This window comes from Nyctereutes procyonoides, unplaced genomic scaffold, assembly GCF_905146905.1.
Source record: "Nyctereutes procyonoides isolate TBG_1078 unplaced genomic scaffold, NYPRO_anot_genome, whole genome shotgun sequence".
NCBI lineage: Eukaryota > Metazoa > Chordata > Mammalia > Carnivora > Canidae > Nyctereutes > Nyctereutes procyonoides.
The window spans coordinates 4,202,022-4,220,407 of NW_026575135.1; the positions used below are offsets into that span (position 1 = coordinate 4,202,022).

The window sequence follows — 18,386 nt, forward strand, 5'->3', positions numbered from 1 at the left end:
CCAGGGGTTGAGGGCCCCAGAGCGCCCGACGGGGACTCCGCTCAGGCCCAGAAGCTCTGGAGGATGGTGTCCCTGCGTGTCTGCAGCACGAAGGTGAAGCCCATGGGCAGGGCCCCCAAAAAGGCTGCGTCTGGTGATGGGGCTCCAGAACCCTCCACCCAGGTGCGCATCCAGGAGCGCCTGTACCAACCATCACCTGGGCCCATCACCTTCTTCGACAGCTCCCTGCTGCCCCAAGTGTAAACCTCCAACCTCCTGACCTGGGGCCTGGGGCCCGGCCCCTCCAGCCTCCTGGTGTGGGTGAGCTCAGGCGAAAAAATAAATCATCTGCGCATGCTCCTTCTCACCAAGAGGCCCTCACAGGCCACTTCTGCTGTGCCCAGGCACCCCCCTCAGTGCGCACGCCTGTGTCTACTGGTCTGGGTCCCTTTGTCAAGTCACTTCTCCAGAGGGAGCCCCCTGGGCTTGCACCACGCCTGCCTGGCACTTGCCTCGACTGGAGTTAATCTCACGGGGAGGTCATTACTCACACATTGCCTGCCCCGGCAGAGTGCTCCTTGGGAGGACGACCTAGCTTTATCTTAGTGACTATTTTTTTCCTTTTTCTCTAGCACCTAGTACGGCACCTGGTTCCCGGCGAACAGATGCTTTACAGTCTGTTTTACAATTACAGTGAGTGAGCGAACACCTCGTCGGCAGAGGGCTCGCCTCTTTCTAAAGCGGCCCATGCAACTGTAGCAGAGTCCTGCCTACCTGGGTTTCCTTCCCAAATGCTTGGCATGTGGGTTTCTGGATCTGCAACCCTCCCCCCGGCTCCCACGTCTTCCCCACGGCTCTGATACCCTCCCCAGGGTTCTCATGCTCTCCCCAGGACTCTCACGCCTCCCCACCGCTCTCACACCCTCCCCATGGCTCTGATACCCTCCCCAGGGCTCTCACGCCCTCCTCACTGTTCTCACGCCCTCCCCATGGCTCTGATACGCGCTGTGCACAATGCTACTCTGCACGGGAACCACGCTCTTAGAAATGCCAGGTTGATGGATCCATTCATCCGATCCACACCTGTTTACTGAGCATTTGCCGGGTGGCAGCCCGTGTGAAGTGCTGGGGATTCAGCAGGGGACATGCCGTGCCCCCGGCCAGCCACTCCAGGGCAGGAGAGGGACCCTGAGCGCGGCACCTGGCGCACCTGGCTCTTGATGAGCTCGTCGTCCCGCTGTATCTGCAGCACGTAGCCCGTCCGGCAGCTCACGGTACACCGGGCGCCGTGGTAGCGGTCACTGCTGGAGCAGTTGAGGGAAGCGTTCTCCACCGCCAGCTCCGGGCAGTCGGCGGCCTCACACGCGAAGTGCACGCAGCTGGGGAGGAAAGGAACAGGGGGTGAGCAGGGCTTCGCTCGCGGCACCCCGCTCGCGGCACCCCTGCACTCCAGCTGGGAGGGGCGCTGATGGACTCCCTCGCCGCCCTCCCGGGAGGCAGACACAGAGGATGGGCTTGGGCCCGCTTTGCGGACACGACCCCGGGGGGCAGCAGAGGTCATCACAGCGCCCCAGGGTTCACATCTCGCAGAAAGCTGTGCATGGCGCCACCTGCAAACCTCACAGAGGCTCAGCTTCTCCACCCGTGAGGCAGGGACCACGACGCCAGCAAGAATCCACCGAGGTCCTTGCAGGCCGGGCGCCGAGGTGATCGACAGCCTCTTGGCGTCTCGGGGCGGCACCCACCCCGGGGGGATTCCCGACACACGAACACACTCACTAAGGAGCGGGGAACCGTGTAAACGGGCCTGTGCTCCGGGACCTAGAGGCTGCGTCATGTTGGGCAAGGTACGTCACCTCTCTGAGCTCCAGAGTTTGCTCAAATTTGGGCCCACCCGTAGGGCCACGAGACTCAACCGGGGCGGCGCTGAATGTGCAAGTCTTGTAGAAACTGCGAAGTGATTTATGAATTGCTGGCAAAGCCGCACAGCGATCACGCCTTGCTTCTTGCTGTAGCTGCCGTTCTAGTCCTCCTGCCAATCTGCAGTCTAGCCTCTCTTCAATTTCTACAGGAAGCTTCCCCGGGGTCCCCAGGGGAGCATCCTGGCGGGCACTCTGCCCTCCTCTCTCTAACGGGCCTCGCGCCTGGTGCGCTGAAAACACAGGGACCTGGGTGCCCACCGTGCACCGGAACGCGTGCTAATCCTTGAGGAAATGGAAATATTAAATCCCTGGGCTCAATGCTCTCTCCCCTCCTGTCACTGTTACACAGACACTCGGTAACATTAGCGGCTATTCACCGATTGCTTATGCACATGAGCTCACCAGCCTCCCAACACCCCTATGAGCTAAGTGTTATTCATTTTATGGTCGGAAAAACCAGGGGCCAGTGAGATCGTGTTCCTTAGGTTCCCACCCAGATGTGTGGGTCTGAAGTCCTTGTTGTTAACCTGGCCCCACACCTGGACTAGAACTTCCCTGAGGGTAGAGACAAGGCCTGTTTCATCCAGGTGTCCTCCGCACTGCAGTAAAGCAGCGGTGCATACAGTAGGTGTCTCCTAAGCGGCAAGAAATGAGGGGCGACCGTGTCGGGCAACAGCTCTTGAGCATGCTGGAGGTTGAGATGCTGACTGGGAACCCTGACAGCTTGTCGGGGGCAGTTTTCGGTAGCCGCTTGCCTCTCCGACTGTCTACACTGCCTGGCACCCGGGATGCATGGAGAGCGAGGAGGCAGGGAGCCATCGGTGGCTAAACCAGCTTCAGAAGGGATTCCTCATTTTTTTTTTCCTTGGTACCCATTTCGGGAAACTGCGCTGGGGGCCCTCTCGGAAGATGGTCACTCCTCGCCATGCTCTCTCCTCTGCTCTGGGGCCTGGTGAGTCACGCTTGGGCTGGGGGTGGAGCTAAAAGCCTCCACACATCACAAATTCCCTTTCTTCAAATCCTCGGAAAAGGGAAGCACTTGATGCAGGCCTCAGACCCACGCGGATGGGGGCTTTGCATCTCCACCTACCCCCGCTCCCAAAGGCGCCGTGAGAGGGCGACGGGGACACCTGCAGACATACTGGCTTCTCCACCCGCCCTCTTGCCCCTGACAGAGTCGCCTGCGCCGCCACACGTGCCCCGGGGAGGCGTCCAGGACAGCGGCTGCAGAGCCGACCAAGGGCTCGGACACCCCACGACGCACGTGTCCACGGTGGGTAAGCGCAGGGGGCAAGAGCCACATGGTTCCAATCTCAGTCGATTTGCTCCGTACACTAGCAGCTCCCACACTGGCCCTCTGACCCGTGTCTCCCAGGGTGATGACCAGGGGGCTCCGGGCCGCCCCGGGCTGTGGGGCCACAAAGTTGTAAAAGCAGCATGTACCCCCCCACCCGGTTTCTCTGCACGGTAATGTTCTTCATAAGAAAAAGAAGAAACTGAAAATAAAAAAAAGAATTGATTTGCTACAGTGGAAAGGGCACAGGGCTTAGCAACTGGGCTAATCCAGGTTCTAAGCCCCAGCAAGGCCATTTACCAATTGCTTAACCCTGGAAAGTTCCCTGATGCGCTAAGCCTCAGTCTTCTCATCCACAAAATGGAAGTAATAAGCCAATTTATCTCTCAAGAGTGTCAACAGGGTGACATGTCAGCCACTCATTCATCTGTTCAACACACCTGGTCTAGGGGCCTCGCTGCCCTGTTCTAAACACTGGGGAATTGCCTAGGACGCCTGTCACCTGTGTTATTGAGGAGAAAGGACACGCATCCCAGAAAAATCATAAGGAAGCCTGTTTCCAACAGTGATATGCTGCAGAAAGGGCACTAAAGGTGAAATACAGAGGATGACTGTTGGGGGCTGGGGGGAAGGACACCTGTGCACGTGGGTTGGGGAAGGAAGCCTCCATGAGGAAGGGTCATCTGAACTAAAACCTCCGTGATGCCAAGGGATAAGCCATGCAAAGATCTGGGGCAGAGGGAGTCCTAGGCGGAAGCAAGAGCGTGCACCAAGTCCAGGACAGAATGGAGCTCAGCATGTTCATATAATCAAAAGGCCCACACATGAGAAATACTCTGGAAACCATGATGCTGCAAGAGAAGGTGGTTTCTCTACTCTGGCTCTCTCTGCTGTAGAATGAAAATATCCCCTGGTCACAAAGGTTTCATGGTCAAAAGAACTGGATTAGTAAGTCAGCTTTTTTTTTTTTTAATTGCAGGACTACTCAGAACCTTGAATGTTCTAGTGCACACTGGGGATTTCCAGAAGGGGCTGCGGCACACATCATTTCCCAAACTGATAACCTTTCCCAATGGGACATTTCTGGATTAGCGTGCTCCAGAGCATGCCGTTTCAGCACATCGGTGTGTGCCCGGCCTGCGGGCTTGAAGACAGGCAGAAAAAGAGGAGAAGGCGATGTGCACCAGGTGTCAGCCGCTATGTCTTCCCTGCATCACCTGACTTGCACCCTCACCGTAACTCCTGGAGGTAGTACGAGGACTCCCATTCTCAGGAAGAGGAAAGTGAGACTCCATGAGTTCAGCTGGCCTGTCCCAAGGCAAGGACCCGCCAGTGGGTCCGCCCTCTGTCCCCTCAGCCCCTGCTCTTCTCTTTGCTTTCCCATTAGCTGGAAGGGTTGTGGGAACACACTGTCCAAAACCGATACACGTTACCCCACGTGCCCCTCCCAGATACCTCCCTGTCATTGCTGAAACACAAAAACAGGGAAAACAAAGGCCGAAAAGCCTCTGGCTTCATTAAAAACAAACTGGGGGAAGGATTCAATACCAGTGATGAGCAATAAAAATAACAAAAGGAGGAATAGGAGAAGATACTTCTCAGAGGGAGGACATTGGCTGATCTGAGGGATGGGGGAAGGGACATAGGTACTTTTATCAATGAAATTCTCACATCTGGGCAAAGATGGAGATGCAGCCCCAGCCAAAGATAAGCAGATATTTATAATCATATATATTATTAATATATTAATATATTATATTTGATATATTATTTATTTATAATAAATATAGTAATATATTATTAATTTATATTATAAATAAAATTATGATTTATATATTATATTATTATATATTATATACTTATTTATTATATATGAATTTATTTATTATATATTTATTATATATATATTTCATGTATTTACTTACGGACTCAAGTCCCACATAGAAGCATATCCTAAGTGATGCACCAGCCAGTCCCCCAATACTGTCCCCACTGCCCAGGGAAATGGCCCCCAATCATGCTCAACCCAAAGGATGGATGTTGCTCAACCTGAACACAGAAGACCAGCAGTGAAAGGGCGGACGAGGGTCCCACCCCGGGCTGCGCCCTGCCTGCCTCAGCGCTGCAACTACACCACGGGGCGGGGGGATCCTAGCGGCAAGGTGGTCTATCGATCAGTCCGGGGCACTCAGATGGGGACAGCGGAAAAGACAGCACATCCACACGGGAAAAGGGAGAGAAGATGCTCCTGGCAGGAGGGCTGCAGGGCCCCTGGGAAGCAAGACTGAGAAGGAAAGATCAAGACAGGACTCCCGTGGGGAGGTGGGTGGGGGTTGGGATAATGGGGTGACGGGCACTGAGGGGGGCACTTGATGGGATGAGCACTGGGTGTGATACTATACGTTGGCAAATCGAACTTCAATAAAAAACAAATGAACAAAAATGAAAAACTAAATTTGGGATGCAAATTCCTGGATTCTCATGTTAAAAAAAAAAGACAAAATTATTTTTTTCTTTTCAGCCTGGGAGGGATCCCCAGAGGCTCTGCACCCTGGAATCCCCGGAGCCAGTGAGGCGGTTGGCCCAGGGTGACGAGGCAAAGTGGAGGCCTGCAGGGTCGGGGTGGCAGCCAGCTGGCCAGCAGAGCAGAGGCAGGGTCACTCCACGCCCAGGTGGCCCGCGGGCCCCCCATCGTGTCTCCCAGCCTGCGACGTCATCGCTATGAGCGCTCCTGAGGGTCAGACGTCAGCAAGTCATGAGGGAAGAGGACTGGGGAGGCCCGGCACAGGGTGGGCTCCGCTCTGGCCCCTGTGACCACAGCCTTGAAACCTGTGACCAAGAGGAAGGCCTCTGCGATTCCCGCGGTGATGCCAGTCCTGCCGGGAAGCGGCCGCCTGGCTTTGGGGACTCACGCCCCTTGCTGGGACCGCAGAAGCAGACAATCTGTCAGAGGCCCGAGCTTTCAGGGACCACGATCTTATGAAGACAAAATAACAGACGTAGATCATTTCAGAGCCCTTCGGCGGGGGGAAGAGATTGTGAAAATCCCCATTATTGACAAGGATGTGCGTGGAAACGGAGGAGACCTCTGATGGGAGCGGAAGCTGAACCACCTCTTGGAGGAGAGTCAGGAGCCTCTGTCACCGTCGGAGAGACACACGCTCAGCACAGCAGTTCTGTCCGCAGGTGCATCCCCCACACCAGCTCCCAACAGGTGTGCCGACAGGTGCTGACCTGCTCGTGGGCAGGATAAATGGGAGAGTCTGTGGTCTCTGGCCACGAGAAGCTTCTTTCCAGGCTCCAAATCTCATACACAAACTCCTGTAGAGTCATCTGATGGGACGGACACTCGCGCGTGGGCTCCTCTCGGGGCACCGAGTCCAGGAATTCCTGTGGGCACCATCCCTCACCCGCACACCGCCTGGTCTAGGTCCACGCCGGCTGGGAGGAGTCAATCTAGTCCCGTGAAGAATTTATTTTCTCCTAGAGCTCGCTTACTAAAGGTTAGCTCCCTATCAGAACTGCCCTTCTCTGGGTGGGCCGGCATGGGGAAGAGGGAGAGGGAGAGGGAGAGAGGGAGAGAGGATGCAAACAATAAAAGGGGCTGGAGGAAGGAAGGAAGGAAGGAAGGAAGGAAGGAAGGAAGGAAGGAAGGAAGGAGGGAAGGAAGGAAAGAAAGAAGGAGGGAAAGAGGGAGGAAAGGGAGGAACAAAGGGAGGAAGGAGGGAAGGAAGGAAGGAAAAAGGATGAAGGAAGGGAAGGGTAGGAGAGGAGAGAGAGGACAGGAGTTTACTGATTGTGTAAGCACGGGGCCCCCTGAAGTTTATAATAGCTGCTCAATCTCTGTTTAGGAGCACAGGATAGTGTGCGTGTGTGTGCGTGTGTGTACGTGTCAGACACGCCGGAGCCTCAACCCATGGCTGTCGTGTCCCTCACTGAGGCCCGGCCAGGGGCAGAGGCCCCCGGGGCTCCCCCGTCCCCCAGCTGTGGCCTGGGACTGGGCTGCGATTCCACACCTGGTCCTCTCCCTCGAAGCCTGACCCTGCTCCCGTGGGCCTCCTCTGGCCGCGGGGGCCTCGAGGCCCTGGAATCTGGGTCGAACACACCACCCGCACTGACATTGCCGGAGTGACGCGTCTCCCGTGGCAGCCCACTGGGCATCGGTCATGCTGCTCCCAGGACAGGGGAGCAGAAAGGAGAAGGGAGAAGGGTGGACGGAGGAGGGGCCGCACCAGACCGAGGGGCGGGCTGAGGCTGGGGCTGGGGCTGGGGCTGGGGCTGGGGCTGGGGCTGGGCCGGGGCGGCCTCTCCCGACCTGGGCAGCAGCTGAGGTCAGAGGCCTGCGCCGCCCGAGCCAGCTGAAACGTGCGCTGTAAAAAGTGATGCTATTTACCTTGGTGTTTTGAGAAAGAAGAAAAACATCCCATGGCTTTTTACAGTTGTTGCTTATTTTTCTTTTCTTTCCTGCCGGTTTGTTTGTTTTAATGCATTTGCACATTTGTGGGGTCCTGACTGTTTGGGTAAGTGCCTCTCGGGCTCTCCAGGAGCAGCTGCTCCCCTCCCCAGCAGCCCCCCTTCCCCGGAGCCTCTGGGAGGGGTCCTCACCCCCCAGCCGTCGGTCGAGCCGCTGAGGCCCCCGGACCTCGGCTCTCTCCTCTCCAGCCGCCCCGCTCACTAGAGGCCCACATGTGAGCAGCCGGGACAGGTCCCTTTGTCTCCCAGACGCGCTTGGCTCCGACGGGTGTGCGTGCCTGTTAGGGGCAGACGACGCAGGGGTCTGCCTCCTGACTGCCCGGACGGCTTGACTTTCACGCTCTTGTCCGCACCTCACGGGACAGGTGTCATAATGACATAAAATAATGAAACGCGGTAACGAAGTGCACGTTGGTTCCCTCTGCCCCCCGTACACCCCCACCAGCTCTTGGGAACCACAGAGTGTTAGAACGGGAAAGGACCAGGGACAACATCCGATGCATCACCATCCTCCTATGGACGGTGAAACGGAGGCCCAGAGAGGCGCAGTGACGGGCTCAGAGTCACATAAGCAGCCAGGGACGGCGGGGGGGGGGCAGTTCTTTGGCCCCAAGTCAAAGAACTCAACAAATGCTGGAGCGATTGATTTGTTTCTGGGGTTAGGCACTTCTAACGGTTTACTGCTAATGAAGAATTCAGAGAAGCCAGGGCTGGCCTCAGTCAACTTGCCCGTGGTCCCGGTGGCCGGGCAAGGATGGGACGGAAAGCACTGCAGCAAAGGTCTCAGGGATTTACATTTCCCATCGACATTGTTTCCCTGGGTTCTGAGAATTGACTTATTTTTATAGTCTGGAGAGCCGGGGAGGAAAAAGCCCTTTTAGAGTGAAATATAAAGTGATATTTAAGGAGCTCTTTTGCCTCCGAACGATTGCAACAGACTTTGCACAACAGAAGCTAGAGACAGTGGGTGCAAAACAATGTGGGTTTTGCAACCACCTTTTGAGTCCCCTGTGGTGGCAGGGGCGTGGGAAAGGCAGTGCCCCCCTCCCCTCAACCACGGTCCCAAACGTTTTCTTCTCCTCGCTCCCAGGTATACGGGGCAGGACTGGCTCGCCTTTCAGAGGGCCTCCCCCTGGGGGAGCCCACCGAGGCCCCTGCGCCCCCCGCCTCAGTCTCTCTCTCTCTCTCTCCCCTTCTGGATCTCATTAAACAAACATGAGAGGTGCTGTGTGAGCCTGGACCAGCCCTTCCCCTTTGGGGGCCCTGGGATTCTGGGGAGTTTGGACACTCGGGGTGTCCTGGGTGATCTCCAGGGCGGCTTCCTGCTTGAAGGGCCTCATGCAGAGTTCCAGGCGGAGACGCACCGCCGTCGGATCCGGAAGGGGCCACAAATATTCTGTGTCAATACCTCGCCTCTGCACGGTGGCCAGAGGACGCCACGGCCACGAGGACGTGCGTCGACGGCGCACCACTAGCCCTCACGGCCACCCAGGGCGGGTGTGTGTGGGGGGGGGGTGGGGGGGTGTAGATATTCCCGTCCGTTTATTCAAAAACAGGAAAGCGAGACTCAGAAACGTAACGTGCCTTGCCATGGACATGCAGGCGAGGAGGGGCACATCCAAACCCAAGTAGGAGTACCCCCCAAACTCGGGTCGCTCCCCGGAGACCCCAGCTCTCCCAGCTTCAAGCGGGGTGCGTCACGCACTGATGGGGCGACGTGAGGCCGCCGCTAGGGCCCCCGAGACCGCTGAGGGCACCTCCGGGGCTAGGCTTGGGGCGGACACGGACGCTTCCCCATGGCTGAAGTCCAGGGAGCCGGGCTGGAGCCAGTGCCAGTCCCCGCATCCTCCTAGATATCCCAGCGTGTCGGAGCTGCACAGCAGCGAACCCCCGCCCCCGGCCCCTCTTTGTTCAAACGTGGATGCCCAGACCCGGGCAGGGGACGTGCTGTTGCCCACGCAAGCCGGCCATCGGCGGCAGTCAGGACTGTGAGCGGGAGGCAGGGCCTTCCCACCGCGCCCACCTGCTTCCCTCCCTGCCTGGGCCCGGAGCCGGAGCCCCACGCCGGGTGGGCCGCGTAGACCCCAGGGCAGGGCCCCGCTGGAGGCCCGAGGCTGGAGAAGGGAGGCAACGCGCATGTCCGTGCGCCGCCGAACCCCAGCCAACGGCCCAGGGCATGCGACCCGGGGTCCCTTACCTCTGCTCGGCTGAGCTGTAGGTCTCCCCTCTCTGGCAGCTGCTCAGGGTGACGGGGTCAAAGTTGTCGAAGGAGCGGAGGGCCACCCCCGAGATGGCGACCAGGGGTGAACTGAAGCTCACACGGACCGCCCGGCTGTGGTAGAAGGGCTGGCTGAGGTCATGCACCACGGGGATAATCAGGGGATTGTTCCTGCAGCTCAGGACATGGAGGCCTGTCAGGGGAGACAGAGGGCCGCGGGGCCAGGCTCATTACTCAGGGCCAGTCACGCCCCCCCAACGGGCCCTTCCCGAAGCCCCCAGACCCTTTCATGTCACTGCACAAAAGCACCATTGGGTGGCCAGTGGGGATTTTGAGTTTGATTGAAAGTTTCTTTGTCTGCCTTTTTCTCTTGGTTCCAAATCTTTCCAATCCCTGTGCCTCCCTGCCCCCTAAGCTCTCCCTTCACCCAGCGCCCACAGCCGCCCGCCCTCCCCCCGGGCTGCCCCCCCGACAGGCGTGGCTGGCCCTGAGCACCCTCCCGCACGGCGACAGGGCCCGCAGGCCAGGCCGCCTTCCCAGGCAGCCCGCAGGTGGTAGGAACCATCCAGGGGAGCCGGCCCTTCCCGGGGCGCCAGGCCTGGCCTCGGTGCTGATGCAGGAGCCCAGCCTGTGAGGCGCAGACCCCGCAGCCGTGCTCAGGGGCGACGCGGAGAAGCCGGGCAGGGGGTCTTCCCGGAGGTGCCCGGAACAGCCTTCCAGAGCCCCGGGTCCCTCCAGAGCCGGGAGCAGGTCCCCAGGCGTCCAGGACGAAGGCGGGCAGCAGAGAGGAGGGCGCACCCAGGAGAGGGAAGGGGGCGGCCGGGTGGGCCGGGTGGGCCGGACGGGCCGGACGCTCTCTCTGCTGTCTGCCGGCCTCGGCTCATGGGGCGCTCAGTCGGTCACACCCCAGCCATGTGACCCCAGCAAAGGGCTAAACCCGCTTCTGCATCTACCACGGGGATGATCCCCGCCCTGCAGGCCTGCTGGGTTGGGCGTCTGGCTCCCGCTCCAGAAGGTGCCCTTCCGCAGTCAGTCCCGGGGGCGCGGGCGGCAGGATGCTGAGGACAGAGGACCCCGCGGGGAGGGACGGGGACACGCCGAAGCCCCGGATGCAGGGTCACGGGATCCAAGTAGCTTCTGTGGAAGCGGGCCTCCCCCGCCCCCCGGGGCCTCTGCGATGCCAGCACAGCTAGGAAAATATTTGCCTCGCACTTAGGGAAATTTCCCCGGATTCCAGATAAGTCCAGAGGGGTTTTCTTTCTCTTCCTTATTAACACGTCCCCCCTCGCCTCTAAAACTCACTAAATAAGTAAACAGAAAAACAAAACACAAAACCCTCTCCCGCTCCCTGGGCTTCCGCTTGACCCTGCGGTGACCCCTGGCCTGCTGGCTCCACGCGGGTCTCTGAACCCAGCTCCCCGGGGGCGGTGCAGGCCTCGCTCTGGAGCCCGGCCTCCCCGGCTGGCCTGGAATTCCCAGCCCCTGGAGTGGCTGCACCGGAAACAGGACTCTCCTGGTGCCAGGCCCTGGGCTGGGCCCCCTTACCACCGCCGGGAGGGCCCCTCCGTTACTCCCTCTCAGTCTCGCTCTGACGATCACATGGCACCGTGGGGACAAGAGGACAGCAAGACGCCACATGAGGTGCTCTGAGGTCGTGGAAAGCGTTCACCTCTGCGAGCCCAGTGAGTGGCAGGGACAGCACGGAAGCCTGGGCCCTCAGCCCCGGGGCTGGGACCCCCCACCTCTGCACCGAGCACACGCGGGTACACAGAGGGCTCTGCAAGTGACAGCTTGACCATTCCGGCCCCGTCCTCCCCGCCCTCCCCCAGCCCTGGGCGGAGGCAGTGCCTCGGCAGACAGGACCTGGCTCTGGATACGCCTTCCTGCTCCCCACACTGGCCTTTGCTTCTCCCTCCTCCACTGGGGAGCTCTGCAGGTTGTGCTGGAGACACGGCTGCCACTGTGGGGGACTGAGGGACACCTCGGGCTGCAGGGTAAAGCGCCCTGGCTACGATTCCAAGCTCCCGGCTCCTTCTCTCTTCCTGGTCACTGCCCCGCCACCCAGGCTCTCCCAAGGCCTCTCTTGGGTGTCAGGTGCTGATACCTAGAGGAAGGGCCTTTGCTCGGTTTCCTTCCCGGGGTCTCCTGAGGGTCACACGGGGTGCGCGAGGTTAAAGGTGCCTGGTAGAAAGGAGCTGTTGAGAGGACTTGGATGGTGGTCCCTTATCCCCGTATCTACCACACCCAGGCCCCTCTGGATACACAAAGGCCTCCTGATTTGCAGGCCACCAGAACGTCAAACAGAGATGCAAGAAAGAGGGAAGGTGAAGGAAGACCTAGGTCTCAGCTGCTCCTCAAACCAAGCCCTGGATAGATACGGTCCCAAGGGCCACGGGCATGAGAATGAGCTCACCGAGATCGTGGCTCTGATCTTTGGTATCAAAGAGCTGGACGCTGATGGTTTCCTGCTTCTGGTCCCCGTAATAGGTGCCATCGGTCACCAGGTGGACGATGACAGCTGCAGCTACCATTGGCTGAGAGAAGTATGCCTGAAATGCAGAAGACACAGGAGGGTCACGCTCGGGCACGTGGCTGGGGAAGCAGCCATGGCGCAGGGGTTTCAAGGAGCATCTTCCATTTTAGGGACTGGGCCGCTCATCATGGGTCCAGGATGGGAATAGGGAGGCAGGGAAACCTCACAGTGAAGAGCACAGGCTCTGAGGTCGGAAGTTCTGTGCCTACTTGGCTCTGCTCCTGCTGAGCTGTGTACAGTGAGTGGAGGCTCAGCGTCCATGGGCCTAGGCTCCCTCACCTCCCTCCAAGTGATATATTAAGTGAATAACTCAATCATAGGGTGTCTGTGAGGCTCCAGTAAGATAATGGGAACAAAGTGTCTGGCACATACTAAAACCATAAAAAAAAAAAAAAGGTGCTGTTATTATTTGTCACTTCTCCATGCTAGCCTCTGTGTTGGGCAGCAAGGAGACAAAGCCGAGTAAGACCCAGCCCTCGCATTTCTGTGGACCATGGAGTTCAAAGTGGGTCAGTGATGTGCAAATCAAAAGTCAATACAATCCACAATCCTTAGTCAGGAAGATGGGCCCAAAGAGAGCCACAGAATAATGTGACAAGCACCATCCAACAGATGACCGAACACAGGACGAGAAGGGAGAGAACAGTCACTCCTCTGCGGGGATCGGTTAAGCCTTCAAGGAGGAGAAGACAATCTTAAAAGGCCTTGAGCAATGAACAGAAGGTTCCGGGAAGACCAAAGGTATCCAGAGTCTTTGCCAAAACAAGAATGACGAGGGGCATTCCATGAGCGATGAAGGGATTCTATTTCAGGAAGCATCCTATTGCCAAGTGTTTTGTTCTTTGTCCTGACCATGAGCACCCTCAGGGAGGAGACAAGCCATCCTGAGGAAGGGTCATGGGAGTTGGTTCCTGGGGGCGACTGCTGGAGAGTCTAAGGCTCTTAAGGCTTTGGCTTACCCGGAGCCAGAAAGTGGTCTGAGCCATCTGGGAGTACGGGTAGCTGATGGTACAAGGGTACCAGGCATGCTGGGAAATGCCTTCACTGAGATCTATCACCTTCGTTCGACACACCTGGGAAAAGATAAAGAGAAACGTGTTTTAGAGGGTGTCAGAAGTTGAATTAAATTCAAGTAGAAACACCTTTGCCATCCACCTATTTTGTTCTTGGCGCCACAGGAGGAAACAGGGATGACAGACAGGAGCCCACTGTGCTCCAGGAGCTCACCGCCTACCGAGGAACAGGGAACCCTCCACACTCGTAGGGACAGAACAGATACCACGTTTAGGCGGTGGAGGCGACAGAGACATTCTCATGGGGGCAAATGCCGGAGGAGCTGACGTCTGAGTTGGATCTTAAAGAATAGAGGAGACAGGGGGTTAGGGCACTGCGGGTGCCAGGAGCAGGAGCAAAGGCTCCGAGGAAAGTGGAAATCTGGAATGCTTCGGTTGTGCTAAGCTGCCTGGTATTCTGAGAGCTTGGGGAGGGCAGCAGAAAAGGCAGGAGGAGGGGTGGGATCTTGCAGAGTCGTGAATCCAAAGCAGATCATTTTAGAACAAATCTGAAAATTGTGCCCAGACCTGTATGAAGGACAGAGGAAAGACTATGATAGTATGGGCCTATCCCCCAAAGACAGGATGTGTGTGTGTGTGTGTGTGTGTGTGTGTGTACACTGTGTGCACGTGTGTATGCTGTGCATCCACATGTCATTCCATTCCTCAGGTCGTTCACGCATCCAAGTCCTATCTGTCGGGAGGCTGCTGTTTGCCGAGCACTGTGGGACGGGACAGACGCTGAGGAGCTAGGGCCGACCGTGAGCGCACGTGTCCATCCAGGCACCACACAGGCATGCGCAGCTGCAAACTGTCGAGTAGAGAACGGAAAAGCTCTATGATGGAAAAGGAGAGAAACATCGGACTAGTCCTTGAGATTGGTGAGGCCTTTCGCAGCAGGCCGCCCCACATCCGTGCTGCTCCTCTGACCTGGGATGTGGCTCCTCTCTCAAAACTCCCTGTGGATCTGGGCCTGTCATGCCACACGTCTGGGTCTCAGTGTACTCATCTGAGAAAGGCCGACTGGCAAGCGCTAAGGCTCCTGCAAGCTATAAAAAAAGACCCCAGAAGGTCATAATAAACACATACACATGTAAAACAAACACAAAAGAGGGGAAAAAAGAGAAAGTATATGCCAGGATCAAGGATACGGATTCCAGCGATACCTAGAGTAGCAAGAGATCGGGAACAGTTTCTACGTCCTTCTGTGGCGAAGGGATGCATCAAGTAAGAAACAGTCACGTGACCATACTTCCATATGGCAAAAGACTGTGAAGAGGCCTGAATTAAATCCATACACAGGGATGATAGTCGAAGTATTCAGTGTCAGGTCCAGTGTGGGTCCTGGCCACACGGAACGGAAGCCCTCCTCCCGAGTCCAAGACATCAATGGAGAGGTTGCAAAAGCCTAATACTCCGTGGGGAGGGAGGCGGAGCAGGAACGAGGTATGAATGGACAGGTACAATAGGACGTCATTTACAAAAAAATCACACAGAGCAAGACAATCTCCCTACCAGAGATCCCTAGAGATGACTACAGAAGAATTAAAAACAGAGTAGATGAGTCGTATGTCAACTGTGCTAGTCAAATTCAAGATCAGGGATCCCTGGGTGGCGCAGCGGTTTGGCGCCTGCCTTTGGCCCAGGGCGCGATCCTGGAGACCCGGGATCGAATCCCACGTCGGGCTCCCGGTGCATGGAACCTGCTTCTCCCTCTGCCTGTGTCTCTGCCTCTCTCTCTCTCTCTCTCTCTCTCTGACTATCATAAATAAATAAAAAAATTAAAAAAAAATTCAAGATCAAATGCGTGGCGCGTGGCTGCGCCATCATCTACAACTGCAATCGTCAGTGCCTTTTTATTTTTTAAATGAACTTTTTTGTGTTGGAGTGATTTCATATTGACAAAAAAGCTGCAAAAGTAATAACTGAGTCCTGAATGCGCCTCCTTCATCTGGTGTCCTTTGCCGTTAACATCTTTATCAATTCATTCTTGAAGCCCCATATAGAGGGGCGCCTGGGTGGCTCAGTTAAGCTTCTGCCTTGGGCTCAGGTCATGATCTTTGGGTGCTGGCATCAAGCCCCGCATTGGGCTCCCTGCTCAGCGGGGGGAGTTTGCTTCTCTCTCTCTCTCTCTCTCTCTGTTCCTCTCCCACTGCTCACCCCCTCTCTCACAAATAAATAAAACCTTAAAAATATTTTTTTAAAAATTAAAAAGTTGCTTAGCCAGCTCTGAAGCATCACCCAGGACGCCCTGCAGGGGCATGCTGGCCTCCGCTAAGGAGACTCTGCTTTATCTTCGACATCTGCACGTGAGATGAGCTCATAGGTTTTCAGGGATTCCAGGGTTCCCTGGAGGCCTCCACCTGCGGCTCAGGGTGTGAATCTGCTTCCTTCCTTCTCTGCTGCTTTACCTGTAGCATCTCCGCTCACGGGTCTTACATATCAAGCTGCCATGTCATGTTTCCCTTCAGAAAAGAGCTTCACTGCTTTAAGAACATGGAAAAGTAGTAAGAGCCATCTATTGCCAAAGTTCCCTTTCCCCTCCCTGAGAAATCAATGGGTCCTGGACATGCAGCAGGAGTTTTCCCCCCAAACGTCACGTGTCACGTCTCAAGGAGTGTAGAGGTGCCAGGAATCAACCATCTCATTGGCCAGAAGCAGGTGACAGCTTCTGTTGGTCAAGTCTCTCGAAGCCCAATACCAAGGAGACCGGGGGGCAGACCAGCCACTTTAATAGGCTGGAAGATGCCTTCGAGTTTATTTTTCTCAAAAACAACTGGGACTGGGCTTAGGCAGATCTGCCAGTGGATTGTGTTACATTTTACAACAGTGCGAGACTTTGCATAAACTATCTATGGCATTTGAAATCCTGGCCAGCAATTCGACATGTATCATTTGGAAATTCTTTCCCCTGTGTTCGGAGTGTTCTGAGCTGCCCGTCCCCAGCAGAGTGTGGTTGGAGCACATCTCTGGAGCTCTGGGCGGGTGGGGGGGGGATGCTTATCTCTGCATCTAAGACACCAACAAAGCCCTCTTATTGCTCAAATACAATTTTCTCTTATCTCGTCAGCTCTATCAGCACCAGACAGGGCTTGAGAGGTACACACTGCTGTTATTTTATTCTCCTGTTTTCCTATTTAGATTGTGTTTGTTTCAAGCTGGCTGCGATCCTGGCCGGGGACAGTCAAGCAGATCAGAGAGGAACAAACAAATCCAGCTGAACCTTTGCCCAAAGCCCCGGTTGATCTTAAAACCTTCTACGTTCCTGGGGGAGGCTGGCGGGGAGGAGGGGGGTTGGCCGCAGGGGAAAGGTGAAGCCTACACTCACAGGCCTCCTGCTTTTGTAGACCTTGCGGATTCTGCTCATTCACCAGCTACTTACTGAGGGTGGGGGGCACCCCCCGGGGCTCTGCACAGCTGAGAGAAAAAAGAGCTTTGCCCTTGGCCACAGGGTTGGTCACTACGGTCCAAGTGCGATCCCAAGGTGACTGATTCCACGGGGATGCTCTGTTTTCATCCACTCACTGCTTTGCACCCTCCAAAGAAAGCCAAGTCCGACTGCATAAAGCATTACTGAACAACGGAGACTTTCCTGAACATTCTTACGGAAACAAGCAGGAGAGTTACATCCCACGCTCCGTGGGGACCCGAGCTCCCCTGGCAGCCGCAGGAAGTGGGTGCCGTCTCCCTCATCGTCCCCTTTCCTCCAGTCGCTCTGCTGACCTCCCCAACCCTCCTCACGTCCCCGTCTTCCCAACTTGCACCTCCCAGATTGCGCGTGAGCCATTCTTCTCTCCCTCGGGTGAGCCGGTCTTGCACACACATCGTCTTTCTGATGATGCCACATAACAACCCTCCCCAGTGCTGTCGGGGGCTGAGCATAGTAACCTGTTGCCCTCTTCATCATGCTGCTATCCGTCCCTTCACATCACTAGACCTTGCGGAGCACACCTAGGGGCTCTAAAAACATGGGCAGCCTCCAGGCTTCAGGTTCCCCTAGACGGATGAAGAGGGGGGCCTCCTACAGCTGGAACCTGGCTTTCGGTTTTGCCCACTTTCAGCCCACATGTCTGCTACGGTATTATTCACAATAGTTGAGATGTGCAAACAAACTCAAGGTCCATCAGGAGATCAATTCATCTATTGATAGAATGGCATGCCATACAGCCTAAAAAAAAAAAAAAAAAAAAAAAAAAGGAAACCCTGCCATATGTGATGCTAAGGATGAACCTGGAGGACATCATGCTAAGTGAAATAAAGCCACCACGAAAGGACAAATACTGCATTATTCCGCTTGCGTGAGGCAGCTACAGAAGTCAGATTGGTAGAATCAGTGACTGGAACAGTGGCGGCCGAGGGCTGGGGGTACGGGGAGAAGGTAGTTGCTAATCACCAGACATCAGGTTTCAGGTTAAGCCAGGTGGTTAAGTTCTGGAAACCTGCTGTACCTGTAGCCAACAATACCTTATCGAACACACAAAAATGTGCGAAAGAAGGTAGTTCTCGGGGCACCTGGGTGGCCCAGTGAGTTAAGCATCTGACTCTCGATTTTGGCTCAGGTTGTGATCTCAGGGTCCTGAAATCAAGCTTCGAGTCGGGCTCCATGCTCAGCAGGGAGTCTGCTTGGGAGTCTCTTCCTCTTCTTCCCTCCCACCCCCATCCTCTCTCTTTCTCTCTCTAAAATACATATATAAAATCTAAAAAAAAAAATAAATAAATAGCTCTCTTGTTCACTTTTTTGTCACAATAAAATGGGACACAGTAGTATTGAATGACTAAAATACTGATATGCATCAAATGAGCAAATACATTAATAAAACAAGTGAGCCGGTTCAGGTTGGGGGAGAGAAATCCATATAATGGTGCCAGGCAAGGAGCAGATGTGGGTGGGCTGGCAAGCACCCTCCCTTAGGTA

General features: G+C 56.0%; 1 protein-coding gene across 1 annotated transcript in view; it reads right to left on the reverse strand.

Moving 5' to 3' along the window:
* Positions 1 to 18,386, reverse strand: part of PAPPA (pappalysin 1) — a 239,259-nt gene that overhangs the window by 56,611 nt on the left and 164,262 nt on the right. Inside the window, exons 11-14 of the mRNA XM_055301662.1 lie at positions 13,379 to 13,492; positions 12,300 to 12,435; positions 9,866 to 10,079; positions 1,190 to 1,358 (exon numbers count right to left, since the gene is read on the reverse strand). Of these exons, the coding sequence (XP_055157637.1) occupies positions 1,190 to 1,358; positions 9,866 to 10,079; positions 12,300 to 12,435; positions 13,379 to 13,492 (633 nt within the window). The remainder of the gene's footprint in view (positions 1 to 1,189; positions 1,359 to 9,865; positions 10,080 to 12,299; positions 12,436 to 13,378; positions 13,493 to 18,386) is intronic.